General features: G+C 34.8%; 1 protein-coding gene across 1 annotated transcript; it reads right to left on the bottom strand.

The window, feature by feature from the left end:
* Positions 1-1121: 1121 nt before the first annotated feature.
* Positions 1122-1694, bottom strand: LOC142612499 (uncharacterized). The gene has a single exon (XM_075784585.1). The coding sequence runs from the start codon at positions 1692-1694 to the stop codon at positions 1122-1124; it is 573 nt and encodes a 190-aa protein (XP_075640700.1).
* Positions 1695-14226: the final 12532 nt, after the last annotated feature.

Raw genomic sequence — 14226 nt, 5'->3', positions numbered from 1 at the left:
TCGCGAAGGTTCTCACACGCCACTCTCCAAGCTCCAGTTGTGACCAAGCTCCACCGTCTCCCTTACGCCAAACGCAGCTCCACCTCTCCCTCACGCCAGTCTGAGCTCCTCCCACATTCCGACGAGCGCCGCCAATCCACCCAAGGTGAGTTTCGTCCACTATTTCTCTCCTCACTCGCTCTCATCACTCACGCCAAGCCTAAGCCGAAGGATGGAGAGAGCTATCGCCGGTGAAGACCAGATCCAGTCCCCGACCCACAGCCCCGCCGGTCTGATCGCCCCGCTCAAACCCATCGCCAATCTAATCGCACCGGCTCAGCTCCTCCATCGTGCTCAAACCCATCTTTGATGAACCCAGCTAAACCCACCCCGATTTCATCACATCCCAGTCCCCGACTATCGTGCCTGCAAGCCCCTCGGCCGGTGAAGGTAGTTTCTCATCTGCTTCACCTTCTTCCTCTCTCTCACTCATCGCTAATCTAATCCAGTCCCCCACCCACGCCTTCGCTGCCTTATATATATATATATATTTTTTTTTAAAAATAACATTTTTGCTTGGGTTTTGGAGGATTGGTGGTTGGGGTGACTAATGGGTTTCAGTGGTGGTTGGTTGGGGGTGAGTTTAAGCATTGATGGTGGTCGATTGGGGTGGTCGATTGTTGGCTGCGGTGGTTTGTGGGTTTCAATGGTGGTGGATTATGGGTTTTGGTAGATGGTTTTGATATTGATTTTGAGATTAATGGGTTTTGATTTTGATTATGACTTTTCAGATTAATTGGTTATGTGGTAGAAAGTGGTGGATGATGGTGGATGGGTTTGTAGTGGCCAGCAGTAGCAGGGTTTGTAGTGGCCGGTGGTGGATTATTGCAATTTTTTATTATAAAATTTGTTTAGAATCTGAAAAAATGTGAGAAACTAGTAAAAAATTTACATTTTCAAAATGATGCCAAACACTTGAAATTAATTTCCAACATAATTTTTAAAATACAACCAAACACTAGAAAATATTTTTTTTTTCCGAAAATATTTTCACCTGAAATTATTTTACACTCATAAAATATTTTACACTGAATCAAATGCAGCCTTATTTACTGACATTGTGTCATAAATTATTAAACAGATTAGTAATAGTAATCCACTTCCCTATATAACTCACCATAGTGTTCTTCAGAGATGGCACGATGGAGAATAGTGTCACCATTATTCCTTGTACAGTAATTGGAGTGTTCTCTTCCAGGGTGGCATTTAAGATGGAGGTAAAGAAAAACATCTATGTGTCCGTGAAGTGCTGCTAAGAAGAGAGGGGTCTCGCCTTCGTTGTTACGAACACTTAGCAACGTTGCTGATTCTGCTCTATCAAATCTAATCATGCTACGACATATCTTCTTGCTCCCCACTTCTGCTGCATAGTGAAGAGGAGTATTTCCTAAATCGTTTTTCCTTTTTAAAGAAACTTTAGCCAGAAGACTTCCCGGCGGGCGTAATTGTTGTAGAACTTGTTCAAAAATCATTTCTTGTTTATGGTACGCTGCTATGTGGAGTACCGTGCCCCCCATCTTGGTGATCGGGACATTTAAAAGCCCGTTTTCTCGACATATGCTAAGGACTATATCCCAACGACCAATGGCTGCACTTTGAGGCAATCTTGCAATGTCAAGGTTGGGATAGGATGGTTGCGCTTGAACAGTATCCATTAATTGGAACAATATTCAAGATTTATGAATGGACAGAATTAGGAATAGGCTTGTGGAACAAGTTTTCAACAATAGATTTTATTATTGTTATGTTGTTCGATGTCTCAAACCCCATGCACTTACTTTTATTTACCTATAGCAGAAAAAAAAATAAAAAAACACTAAAAGAAATATATATATATATATATATACACACACACACTACAAAATATGACAATTATTAGTTTTTTTATAAATAAATATTCTATTCAACAAAATGCACAACTGTAGGTCATATTTATTAGTAACCTGACTATTCATAATTTTTTTTTTTTTTGCCTATAACAACAAAATTCTTGCACTTTAAAGCTCACATTTCATGAAATAGTTTAATATTAAGGGAACTTAATGTTCAAATTATTAAGAAAAATGGAGGCAATACCAGTATATATAAACCCATAATCAAACATAAATGGGAAAATAAAAACAATTCTAAACTTTAAGGGTTAAAAGTATACTTTTGTCAATGAAATTATAACCCCTATCAAGTCCCATGAGAGATCCTCTTTGCTTGAATTTACTTGAATTACATATAGATAGTTTCTCAAAAAAAAAAAAAAATTACATATAGATAAATGGTATATAAGAAATTGATTCAAACCCAAAAAAAAATTGTTGTGCAAATCATTAACAAATTAATTACCGGAGATATTTGGAATGTCGAAAAAAACACTTACTAAAACATTTATAATGTCACGGATGAAAAGAAAATAGAAAAAATATTTGGTTTCTTGGAGTATAACGAAGTTATACTCTCTCTTCCCATATAAATAGTGGATCCCATTATAAATTTTATTAGTACACCATATTATTATGTGAAAGGATGGAGTGCTACATTGTTGTATTTCCTAAGTCCTAAATAATTACTCAGAAAAATAAAACAATTTCTAACTCATTGAATCAACATTAAATTAATTAAATTGAAGCAATCACTTGCTCCAATGAAATGTGATTTCAGATTAGTGTGGAATCCATGATGAAATTATTCAATGATCTTAATGTATTAAAAAAAATGGTAATCTTTTTTTGGAAATTAATTCATTTCATGATTGAGACTAAATATTACAAATCTAAAAGTATGTCTAATATCACATATTCATGTCACATAATATTAGGTCTCCCAGGTGGTTCCTGTACATGAAACCCAATCTTATGAAGAGAGATGAAGTGTGGTGCACAGGGTGTATCAAATTAATAATCTTTTTACCTCAAGGATATCCTGTATTTCTATATTTGATTCCATCTTGGCATATCCAACGGTAATCCTACAAATATTCAGTGGCAAGAATAATGACAAATTGAGGCCCAACAGAAATCGAGAATATAATGTCAATATTTGGTGAAGAAAGCAATAGATTACCTCCTTAATTAATTTAAATTTATTTAGTTTCCAAATTAGTCTTTTATTTGAGTTAAGAATTCTAGTTGATTTTGAATTTTAGATTTACTTTCTTTCCTAGCTTATCTCAATTTTATTATTTTCTAGTTTATTATTATTTTTTGTAGAAACATTTATAAACCCTAATTTAGTCAGAAGTCTAAAAGAAGATTTTTGTAGGATTTCATGCTTTTGAAAAAGTTGTACCCTAACTTATATGTACTGGAACCTATATGATCATCATCTTGGGTTGATCATTTGGATATATAAATAAATACTACCGTACAAATTGAAAATCTCAAATCCCATTAGGAACTGTAAACTTTTAAACATATTTGACATCTTTGGAAACAATAACATCATATTCTTCGGGTCTGCTAATTATGCAATATCACACACTCACATATCGCAATATGATAATAAACCGATCACAAAAGACAAAATCTGGAACACTTTCTTTATCTGTTAATTTCTTGACATAAAAATATAGAAGTTATGGAATTTAAAATTTTATAGCAAATAGCATAGGAGTGACGATGGTGCCAACTCAATATTTTTATTATTATCTAATAGATAGAACTTATGATATTTATTACATTATTATTTTTTAGGAGTAAATGCACTTTTAGTTTCTAAATTTTAGCTTTTTTTCTATTTTAGTTCCTATATTTTAATTTCACCACTTTTAGTCCCTAAATCAATTAACGCGTGTTATTTTGGTCTTTTCCGTCAATCAACAAACGGAAATATCTGAGATGGCAAACAAAGTGCACTGTCAGCACATCAAATGCTGACGTGACCAATTAAAATCTAATTATTATTATTATTATTATTATTATTATTATTATTATTATTATTATTATTATTATTATTGCGTTCATTATTTTTTAGGTAAGAACACAAAAACTTGTTTTTCATGTTCTTCCCAAATCCAAGAACAATCAAACCCAGAACAAGAGCACAATCAAACCCAAAACAATGCAAAATTTCATACAAAATCCCTATCCTCCACCAAACCTATAGAACATGAAAAAATCACCAAACCCAAACCCGCTATCAACAACACAAAGCATCCTCGACCACTCCGATCCGGGGCTCCAACACCATCGTTCTCTCTCACCTAGGCCTAGTTCATTTTTCCAAAGAAATCCATTGTTTCCATCGTTTTCTCCGCATCAAGAGAGAAGCTTGATTTGCTGGCTTGATATGCTCACATTGATCTTCTCGACGTTGGTCTACTTATGATTTTAAACTAAAATCATTTCTTAAAAAACAAAAATTCATAATCATTTTAATTCTTTTTGTTTTTGGTTAACCTCATCAGCTTAAAAAAAAAAAAATCTCCTACACTCTCTACCACTAATCTCAAACTCCCTCTCTCTCTCTCTCTCTCTTCACCCTACACTCTCTACCACTAAGCTCACAAGCTCAACCTTCTTCTCCACCTCTCTCTCTCTCTCTCTCTTCACCCTACACTCTCTACCACTAAGCTCACAAGTTCAACCTTCTTCTCCACCAGGCGCCGAAGCTCACAAACACACAACTACAAACCCCACTGCTACTATCGAAATATAACAAACAAACATCATTGTCTCACACTCCCCCCAATTGTTTAATGTAGTTCACAATGATCGGTTTCAAATCCAAAGACTCTCCCTACACACATACAACTAATGGTCAAATCACATTAATAATTAGTCCTCATTGAACTAAAGGGATGCTTCTAAAACAGTTATACAACAATGACATAGAGCCTCGGTCACCAACTGCTCCTATAATGGTCTAGCATAGATAGGTATTTGACACAGTCAAATTTGTTGCATTAATCAATGCCAATATGTTGACTTAAGCATTATTAATAAATAAAATTGAACAAAGCATGATTAACACAACATCACACCTCAAACAAATATCTTGAGACAATAAGGCTGAGATTATAGTTGTGTTTCTACAATCATGGTTTAGATTATTGTACGATCAAATTAATGTTCGGATTATGTTATGAAACTAACTAAATAAAATATCATCACATCACATCTTAAAAATAAATGGCAAGAAAAAAGTAAGGGTTTTGTCAAACAAATAGAGAGACTTTGGTTCAGGCATTTCATCAAACAGATTGCGGGAGCTCGTAGCAAAGCTGTCCAACTTGTGAAAGAGAAGATAGTTGGAAATTTGAAATTGTAAAGATGATAGGAAATTGGATATTTATTAACGTAGGAAAACATTGGTTCTTTGTATAAATCACACTCCTGTATTCCATTCATGACATTTGTATAAAAGCAGCTTCCAAACAGTGCCTGGCAATCTCCCAAAGCGAAGGCTTCTTTGAAGATCAAGAACACATGCGCTCCAATCTTGCAGCGGAAGTCAAAAACGGAGCCGCCATGGCAGTCTGGAGATGTGCACAAAATCTCACTTCCTGGATTTTCGCCAAAACTCTCTATCAATTTGATTTCTCTTGTTTATCTTATCAATTCTCATTTCTCCTTGTCCTCACTTCATTAGAAATGGTGAATTTTACTAAAACCAAACCGTTTTGGCTCACTTGACTAAACCAAAAAAAATATTGTTCCCTGGCTCATTCACTCTTTTTATATAGTTAATAGATATGTTGTGATTTGAGCAACTATTTATAATGATATTTAAGATTGTGCAGTAAAACCAGCCGGATCCACCAAGGAATTAAAAAAAAAAAATAATCGTTACAAGGGATCCACCAAAGACTTGGAGTTAATTAAGTCAAGGGTAAAGTTTAGTTACAAAATCGGTTATAGCCTTAAGTTACAAACTTATTTAATATCTTTTTATTGGAAGTAAATTTTGACAAATTCACTATTGGATTACATCTTCTTCTTATATTCTTCATGTTTACAAACTTTCAAGAAAATTAAATATCAATAGCTATGTCATCAACACATTTTTAAATTACAAGTTTTTGTAATTTAAAATTATGCATAAAATATAAGTTTATAGATTATATAGTAAATAATATCCGATTGACATAAAATTTGACATATATAAAGAACATGTAATTCAACGGTTAAATTTTCAAAATATGCAGTAATATTTATTTTATTGAGTGAGTTTGTAGCCTAAGGCTACAACTAACTTTGTAACTAAACTTTGTCCTTAAGTTAATATTCCATATCATTTCCCTAATGAGTAGTCTCTCTCCAAGTCCCTTTTTTGGACAAGAATTTAAACCTTTTTCTTTTCCTAGATAGTTTAGGGTTATGCTAACGAGTGTTCTTAGGGTATTGGTTAACAATCCATTTTAGGAAAGTTTTGACACCACTTTTATAAGAAATGTAAAAAGTTATCAAAATATTAATTTTTTTTTTCTTTTTCCATAAAAATTTTCTTTAAATGGATTATTAACTAATGTCCAAAAGGTATTCATTAGCATTTTTCAACAATAATAAGGGAAAAAAAGAAAAAAGAAAAAAAGAACTAGAACCTTGTCTTAATAATAAACTTATTTATTTAAGACAAGGTTCTAGTTTTTTTTTTTTTTTTTCCTTATTATTGCTGGAAAATACTAATGAATACCTTTTGGACAATAATTAATAATCCATTTAAAGAAAATTTTTATGGAAAAAGAAAAAAAAACAATTAATATTTTGATAACTTTTTACATTTCTTATAAAAGTGGTGTCAAAACTTTCCTAAAATGGATTGTTAACCAATACCTTAAGGACACTCATTAGCATAACCATAAGCTATCTAGGAAAAGAAAAAGGTTTAAATTCTGGTCCAAAAAACGGACTTGGAGAGAGACTACTCATTGGGGAAATGATATGGAATATTAACTTAAGGACAAAGTTTAGCTACAAAATTGGTTGTAACCTTAGGCTACAAACTCACTCAATAAAATAAATATTATTGCATATTTTGAAAATCTAACCGTTGAATTGCATATTCTTTACACTCTTAATACATATGTCAAATTTTATGTCAATCGGATATTATTTATTATATAATCTATAAACTTATATTTTATACATAATTTTAAATTACAAAAACTTGTAATTTAAAAATGTGTTGATGACATAGCTATTGATATTTAATTTTCTTGAAAATTTGTAAACATGGAGAATATAAGAAGAAGATGTAATCCAATGGTAAATTTGTCAAAATTCACCTCCAATAAAAGGATATTTAGTGAGTTTGTAGCCTAAGATTACAACTGATTTTGTAGCTAAACTTTATCCTTAACTTAATTAACTCCAAGTCTTTGGTGGATCCCTTGTAACGATTTTTTTTTTTTAATTCTTTGGTGGATCCGGCTGGTTTTACTGCACAATCTTAAATATCATTATAAATAGTTGCTCAAATCACCAACATATCTATTAACTATATAAAAAGAGTGAATGAGCAAGAGAGCAATATTTTTTTTGGTTTAGTCAAGTGAGCCAAAACGGTTTGGTTTTAGTAAAATTCACCATTTCTAATGAAAAGAGGACAAGGAGAAATGAGAAATGATAAGATAAACAAGAGAAATCAAATTGATAGAGAGTTTTGGCGAAAATCCAGGAAGTGAGATTTTGTGCACACCTCCAGACTGCCATGGTGGCTCCGTTTTTGACTTCCTCTTCCAGCAAGATTGGAGCACATGTGTTCTTGATCTTCAAAGAAGCCTTCGCTTTGGGAGATTGGGTCGGGTCGGGTCAAGGGTCAAGGGTCAACCAATTTCTGCTTCGAGTCATAAAAATTAGGTTTGGGTCAAGTATTTTCGGATTTGTCAGGTCGGGTCAAAAAATATTTAAATATTTTTTTTAGTGTTGTATTTGGAGAACGTACATGGTAGTATGTAAGTATCATTTCGGCCTTGTAAAAACTCAGTGATAAGAAAGATACGTGCAATATACTCTTTTTTTTTTTGGGGGAAGATACGTGCAATATACTTAATTAAGAGAAAAGTTTTTGGATGGTGCAACCTTCTAGGCAATCCTTCTCCTATTAGAACAACAGGAAAACTATTTGTTTCTCAAATTTCAACAAGAGTAGAGAGGAGGGAGAGGAGAGAGAGAATCAAAATACATATGTGGATTTTTTTTTTTTAATTTTAATTTAATATCATAGTTATGTGCAGACTTCAATTTTCTTAACTTGATATTTGGACTTTAAATTGAAACATTAGTAGTGACTATGTCAGCAATATAGAAATTAGTGATTACAAAAGCATTATCTCTCTCTCTCTCTCTCTCTCTCTCTCTCTCTCTCTCTAGGTACTCTAAACTTTTCTTTACGTTTCTTTTTATTTTCTTCTCCTATATATTTTGTAGGAAATGAAGAAGGACCTCCATTCTTATACATTTAGGGATTTATTTAGAATTACAGGTTCATCAACGATTTTTTTAAAAAAAGGCCAAAAATGTATTGACCTCTTGTGATAGATTAATTGATTAATTAGTCAAGTTTATCAATTAATCAAATTAACATGCAAACGCGTGGTAGCTCAAACAAATCACCAAATAACTAAATGCAGCGGAAAATAAATTTGACACGGTGATTTGTTTACGAATGCGAAAAACCTCTAAGATAAAAACCCCACCAGGTGATTTTAAGGTCACCACTCCCACGAATCCACTATTATCAAAACAAGTGGTTACAAGTAAAGGAATCCCAGTACCTTATACCAACCTATAGTTGAACTCTTATCCCAATACCCAATTGGACTTGTTTTGTAGTGACAATCTCTCCTTGTAATGCACAGCTCCCAGTACGTGACTAACAAATTGTGCGGATCCTAGTACGCGACTTCAATCACCAACTTAAGGAAGATGTTGGCTGCAATGTTCTTCTTCTCTTCAACAGATGAAGATCGTGAAGTTGCTTAGTCACAAAACCCTACGGTGTACAAACATAGCAGCTTCTTCAAGAACTAGGGCAAAACTAGGTTTCTGGTCACACTTGTGGAATTATGCTCTTGTGCAATTCTGCTCTCAGCTGTATAACTAGATACGGCCCTGAAAATAATCATTTTATACGTTTAGGGTTATGAGAAAAGAAGGCCCAAAGACATTCACGAATTGGAAGAAAACAGATCAGAAATTCTGTTTTTCTTAAACCTCGACAGATAGTATCTGTTGAGAAGCTGTCGAGCAGCTATCGAGCCACGAGGCTAGAACAGCTTCTTAAGCTCGATAGATGCTAGCTGTCGAACTAGCTATCGAGCTTTAATGACAGACACTTCTTCAGCTTGTTTCTTGGACAGACTTGCATGGCTTTAACACTTGATCTTGAAACCTTGTTTCTTGAAGTATCAAAAATATCCTAGATTTACCCAATTACAAGTAAAGTGCGTTTTGTCAAAGGATTAGTCAATTACATAGAATGAAGACATATTCCTAACAAGTGAAATACATATGTTCTAACATAGACAATGACTAATTTAAGATAGTAAAATAATCATCGAATGTGTATAAAAAATGAGCAACTCTATAAACAATTCATTTTCTACAAACTATATAAACTTGAACTCATCACAACATTCAAATTCATAAAGATAATAAAAACTAAAAGATTCAGACAAATTGAACTCCCAAGATAAATTGTAGACCAACAACTTAATTAAGAAGGTAGATAATAATCAACTCACCCAGATAAATATGTTTTACATTATTGAAATAAAACACATTATAAGGTTGAATTTATTCAATCATATGTTGGCTTTATTTCATGCCAAAGTTGCTTGTAATTTAACAATTAGATACTCTGTATTTAGGTGGAAATTATGTAAGGGTTATGTGTGTGAGAGAATGTGAAGAAAACTCAAGATGTGTGCACTCCAAGGAGTCTCGCGACTAGATCTCGCGACTGGCTCGTGACTGGCAAGTCGCCAAAGTAGAACACATGTGAAGTATGCAGGGAGTTGAAGGGTCAAGACAGCTGAAGCACTACAGGACAAAAAGTACAATCTAGCCTAGAAGTTTACTCGCGACTCAGACTCAAGACTAGTTCCAGTCCTGAGGTCGAGTCACTAGAATGCCCTGTTTGGATGAAAAATGTCTTTTCACATTCCTCACACACCCACAAAATGTAGAGAATTTCTAGAGAGAATTTTGAGAGAGAAACCCTAGAGAAAACCAAGATTGACTCCCACAATCTTTGTCATTTGATTCTCCAAATTCCTCTACTCTCACCCTCTCCATTGACATACTGTTGAAAGGTTTATTACCAAAATTCTTATCTCACCATACCCATATCAGTGAAGAGGTATTTTGGTGCTTAGAAAGCAGTTTAGAGAGGACCAATTCGTTTTGTTGATGAAATGGGCTTATTGCGGGATCCGGTAAGCTAGAGAAGACAAGGTTTGGCGTAACCTTATTGGAGCAAGAAACTTAAAGGGCTTAGATGCATCGAGTAAATTAGGCTTGGAGGGTCTATTGATATTCATGTATCCCAACTTCATTCTCTAGTGGATTATTTGACCGCTTGGAGGGCGGCAGAGAGGTTTTTTTGCCGAGTACTTTGGTTTCCTCTTCGGTAACACATTGTCGTGTAATCTTTGTGTTTGCATCTCTCTTTCCTTACTCTTTACCTTTAATTACTGTTGTTTTTGTGATTAATTTTGGTTTAGAGTGTTTTACCAATTTGGGTTTAGCTTATATTCATTATTCCGTACATATATTGTTTGTGTATAAGCTTGTGTTGGTAATTTTGAAATTGGGAGTCTAAACGTTCAGTGGTACTTTATACGCTATTTGAAATTTCAATCGGTATCAGAGTAGGTACATTTATGTGGTTTCATTACCTAATTAAGTGTGATCCTAGACCTTCTTTTAGCTATGGAAAAGGCTATGTTGAATTGTGGCTTAAATGTTTGTGATAATGACTCTGTGAGTATGTTTAAAGATTGTCCTAACAATGAACTCTTAGAGTTATTAAAAAGTGTTTGTCCTATGCTTGCTTATTTGTGCACACCTCCTTGAAGATATTTAACTCTTATTTATGGTATCTTGATAGCAGTTGTTCTCAACATATGACAGGAGATAAATCATTGTTCAAGTCACTCAAGGAGAAGGTCGGTGATTATCTGACTTTTGGAGATGGTAGTCGTGCTCAAGTAATTGGGAAAGGAACCGTTGAGATACCGAGGCTACCACTATTGAAGGATGACCTATACATCAAAGGGCTTAAGGCGAACCTCTTGAGCATCACTAAAATATGTGATGAGGACTTCCTATTCCAATTCTCAAAGAAGGGGTGTGTGATCATTGATGAAGAAGGGATCCAAGTGTTGAAGGGAAATAGGACTACTGAAAATTGCTACGGAGTAGTTCCTACACCAGAGATATCTTGTAGAAGTGCTTGGGTTGACATGTTAGAACTTTGGCATCAAAGATTGGGGCATGCAAACTTCAAGCAAGTGGCTGAAGTATCTAAACTTGAAGCCGTTATGGGGTTTCCAAAATTTGGAAAGGTGGAGAAGACTATTTGTGATGCATGCCAAATGGGAAAGCAAACAAGGTCAAATCATCACAAGGTGAATGTGATTTCTACCCTACGCTATTTAAAGCTTCTTCATGTTGATTTAATAGGGCCTACAAGAACCAAAAGCCTAGGAGGAAAAAGGTATATCATGGTCATTGTTGATGATTTCTCAAGATACATTTGGGTGGAATTTCTTAGAAAGAAATCGGAAGCATGTGAGAAGATGGAGATTCTTTGCAAGAAACTTCAAAACGAGAAATGAGCTCCAATAGTCAAGATAAGGAGTGATCATGAGAAGGAGTTTGAGAATGCATGATTTGAGTCCTTTTGTGAGAAGAATGGTATCATGATAGAATTTTCAGCTCCTAAAACTCCCCAACCAAATGGAGTGGTTGAAAGGAAGAATCGGGTGATTTAGAAAATGGCAAGAGTTATGTTACTCAATAAACAAATCCCTCAAAAGTTTTGGGGAGAAGTTGTGAACACCTCTTGTCACATTGGTAATAGAATATTCTTCCGAGTGGGAACAAAGAAGACTGCATATGAAATATGGAATGGGAAGAAGCCTAAAGTGAAGTACTTCCGTGTCTTCGGATGCAAGTGCTACATTCTAAATGATTGGAAAAATCTTCGCAAATTTGATGCAAAAAGTGATGAAGGCATCTTCCTTGGTTATTCTACCACAAGCCGGGTATATAAAGTCTTCAAGAAGAGAACAAAGACGGTGATGGAATCCATCAATGTGGTGATTGATGATGCCATAACGAGAGTAGAAATTGATGATGATGGAGAAGAACCAAGCTCCAAAGAACTCACCATTGATGTTGAAGTGGAAGGACTTACACCGGAAAAGGAATCTACTCCCATAAATTCTAGAATGGAGACAAGGTCAATGTCTAGATTATCAAGTCCTTTCACCCCATCTCTCGGAACGATGAAGTATCTACTTCAAAGAAGCCATCATCAAGAGTGGTTAAAAACCATCCGAAAAGTAACATTATCGGGACTGTAGATGAAGGACTTCGTCTTAGAAAGGGAAACACACTTGTTGCCAATCATGTAACTTACCATTGCTATCTTGCCTAATTCAAGCTGAAAAAGGTAGAAGAAGCTCTCCAAGATGAGAATTAGGTGGACTCAATGCATGAAGGGTTGAATCAATTCATGAGAAATGATGTATGGGAACTTGTTTCAAGACCTAAAAGGTAGAAGAAGCTCTCCAAGACGAGAATTAGGTGGACTTAATGCATGAAGAGCTGAATCAATTCATGAGAAATGATGTATGGGAACTTGTTCCAAGACCTAAAGATGCTCACGTTATTGGCACCAAATGGATCTTCAAAAACAAGATTGAAAAGGGTAGAAGAAGCTCTCCAAGACGAGAATTAGGTGGAGTCAATGCATGAAGAGCTGAATCAATTCATGAGAAATGATGTATGGGAACTTGTTCCAAGACCTAAAGATGCTCACGTTATTGGCACCAAATGGTTCTTCAAAAATAAGATTGATGAGGATGGTGAGATTATTCGGAATAAGTCTCGATTGGTGGCTCTAGGTTACACTCAAGTAGAAGGGATAGACTTTGATGAATCTTTTGCTCCCGTAGCTAGACTTGAGTCTATTCACATTCTCTTGTCAATTGCGTGTACCATAGACTCCAAACTCTATCAAATGGATGTTAAATGTGCATTTCTCAATGGATACCTTAATGAAGAAGTGTTTGTTAAACAACCCAAAAGTTTCCAAGATCCTCACTTCCCGGATCATATGTTGAGATTAAAGAAGGCACTTTATGGTTTGAAGTAAGCTCCTAGAACTAGGTATGATCGGCACACAGTACCTCCTAGATAGAGGATTCAAACGAGGATATGCCGACCGGACTCTATTTGTTAAGAAAAATGACAAGGTGTAATTGCACTTTTAGTCCTTACATTTTGACCCAATTTCTATTTTGGTCCCTACATTTTATTTTTACCACTTTTAGTCCCTAAACCAATTAACGCGTGACGTTTAAGTCTTTACCGTCACCCAACTAACTGAAAATGCTGACGTGGCTAACAGAACACCCTATTAGTTGACGTGGTGCTGATGTGGCACTGATGTGGTAATTAAAATATTATTAAAATTTAAAAAAAAAAACCTTCAATCTAATTTAATTTAAAAAAAAATATTACTTATCATTAATAATTTTCATAAGAAAATTACAAACTGTTCTTCTTGATTTTCCCAATCAAACCCAGCAACAAGAACTCAAACCCAGATTACAAAGAACACAAACCCAGCAACCAATAACTCAAACCCAAATTACAACAACATAAACCAAAAAAGAAAAAAAAAACAGAGATCAAACAAGAACAACAGAGATTAAAAAACAGAGATCAAACAAGAACAAACCCAAATCACAATGAATCTTTCATTGATGAACTCGAGTTCTCCCATTCATTCCCAACAAGAACAACTCTCTTGGTCTCAAGACCCAAACAACATGACCACTCAAAATAATGATCAACTCTCACGGTCTCAAGACCTAAACAGCATGACCCACAAGACAAACCCCAACAAAACCTAGCAAGACCCAAATAGAATGACCGATTTGAAGAAGAGCGCTGCCGCTTCAGTGGTGGAGGTGGACTCGCTGGGATCTGAAGAAGAGCGTCGTCGCAAGATCCATCCCTG

The sequence above is a fragment of the Castanea sativa genome, chromosome 10, assembly GCF_040712315.1.
Source record: "Castanea sativa cultivar Marrone di Chiusa Pesio chromosome 10, ASM4071231v1".
In the NCBI taxonomy this organism is placed as follows: Eukaryota; Viridiplantae; Streptophyta; class Magnoliopsida; order Fagales; family Fagaceae; genus Castanea; species Castanea sativa.
This window is presented reverse-complemented; position numbering and strand designations above follow the sequence as displayed.

Excerpts from the sequence above, each read along its gene's own strand:
- LOC142612499 (XM_075784585.1), bottom strand. The coding sequence starts at position 1,694 with ATGGATACTGTTCAAGCGCAACCATCCTATCCCAACCTTGACATTGCA.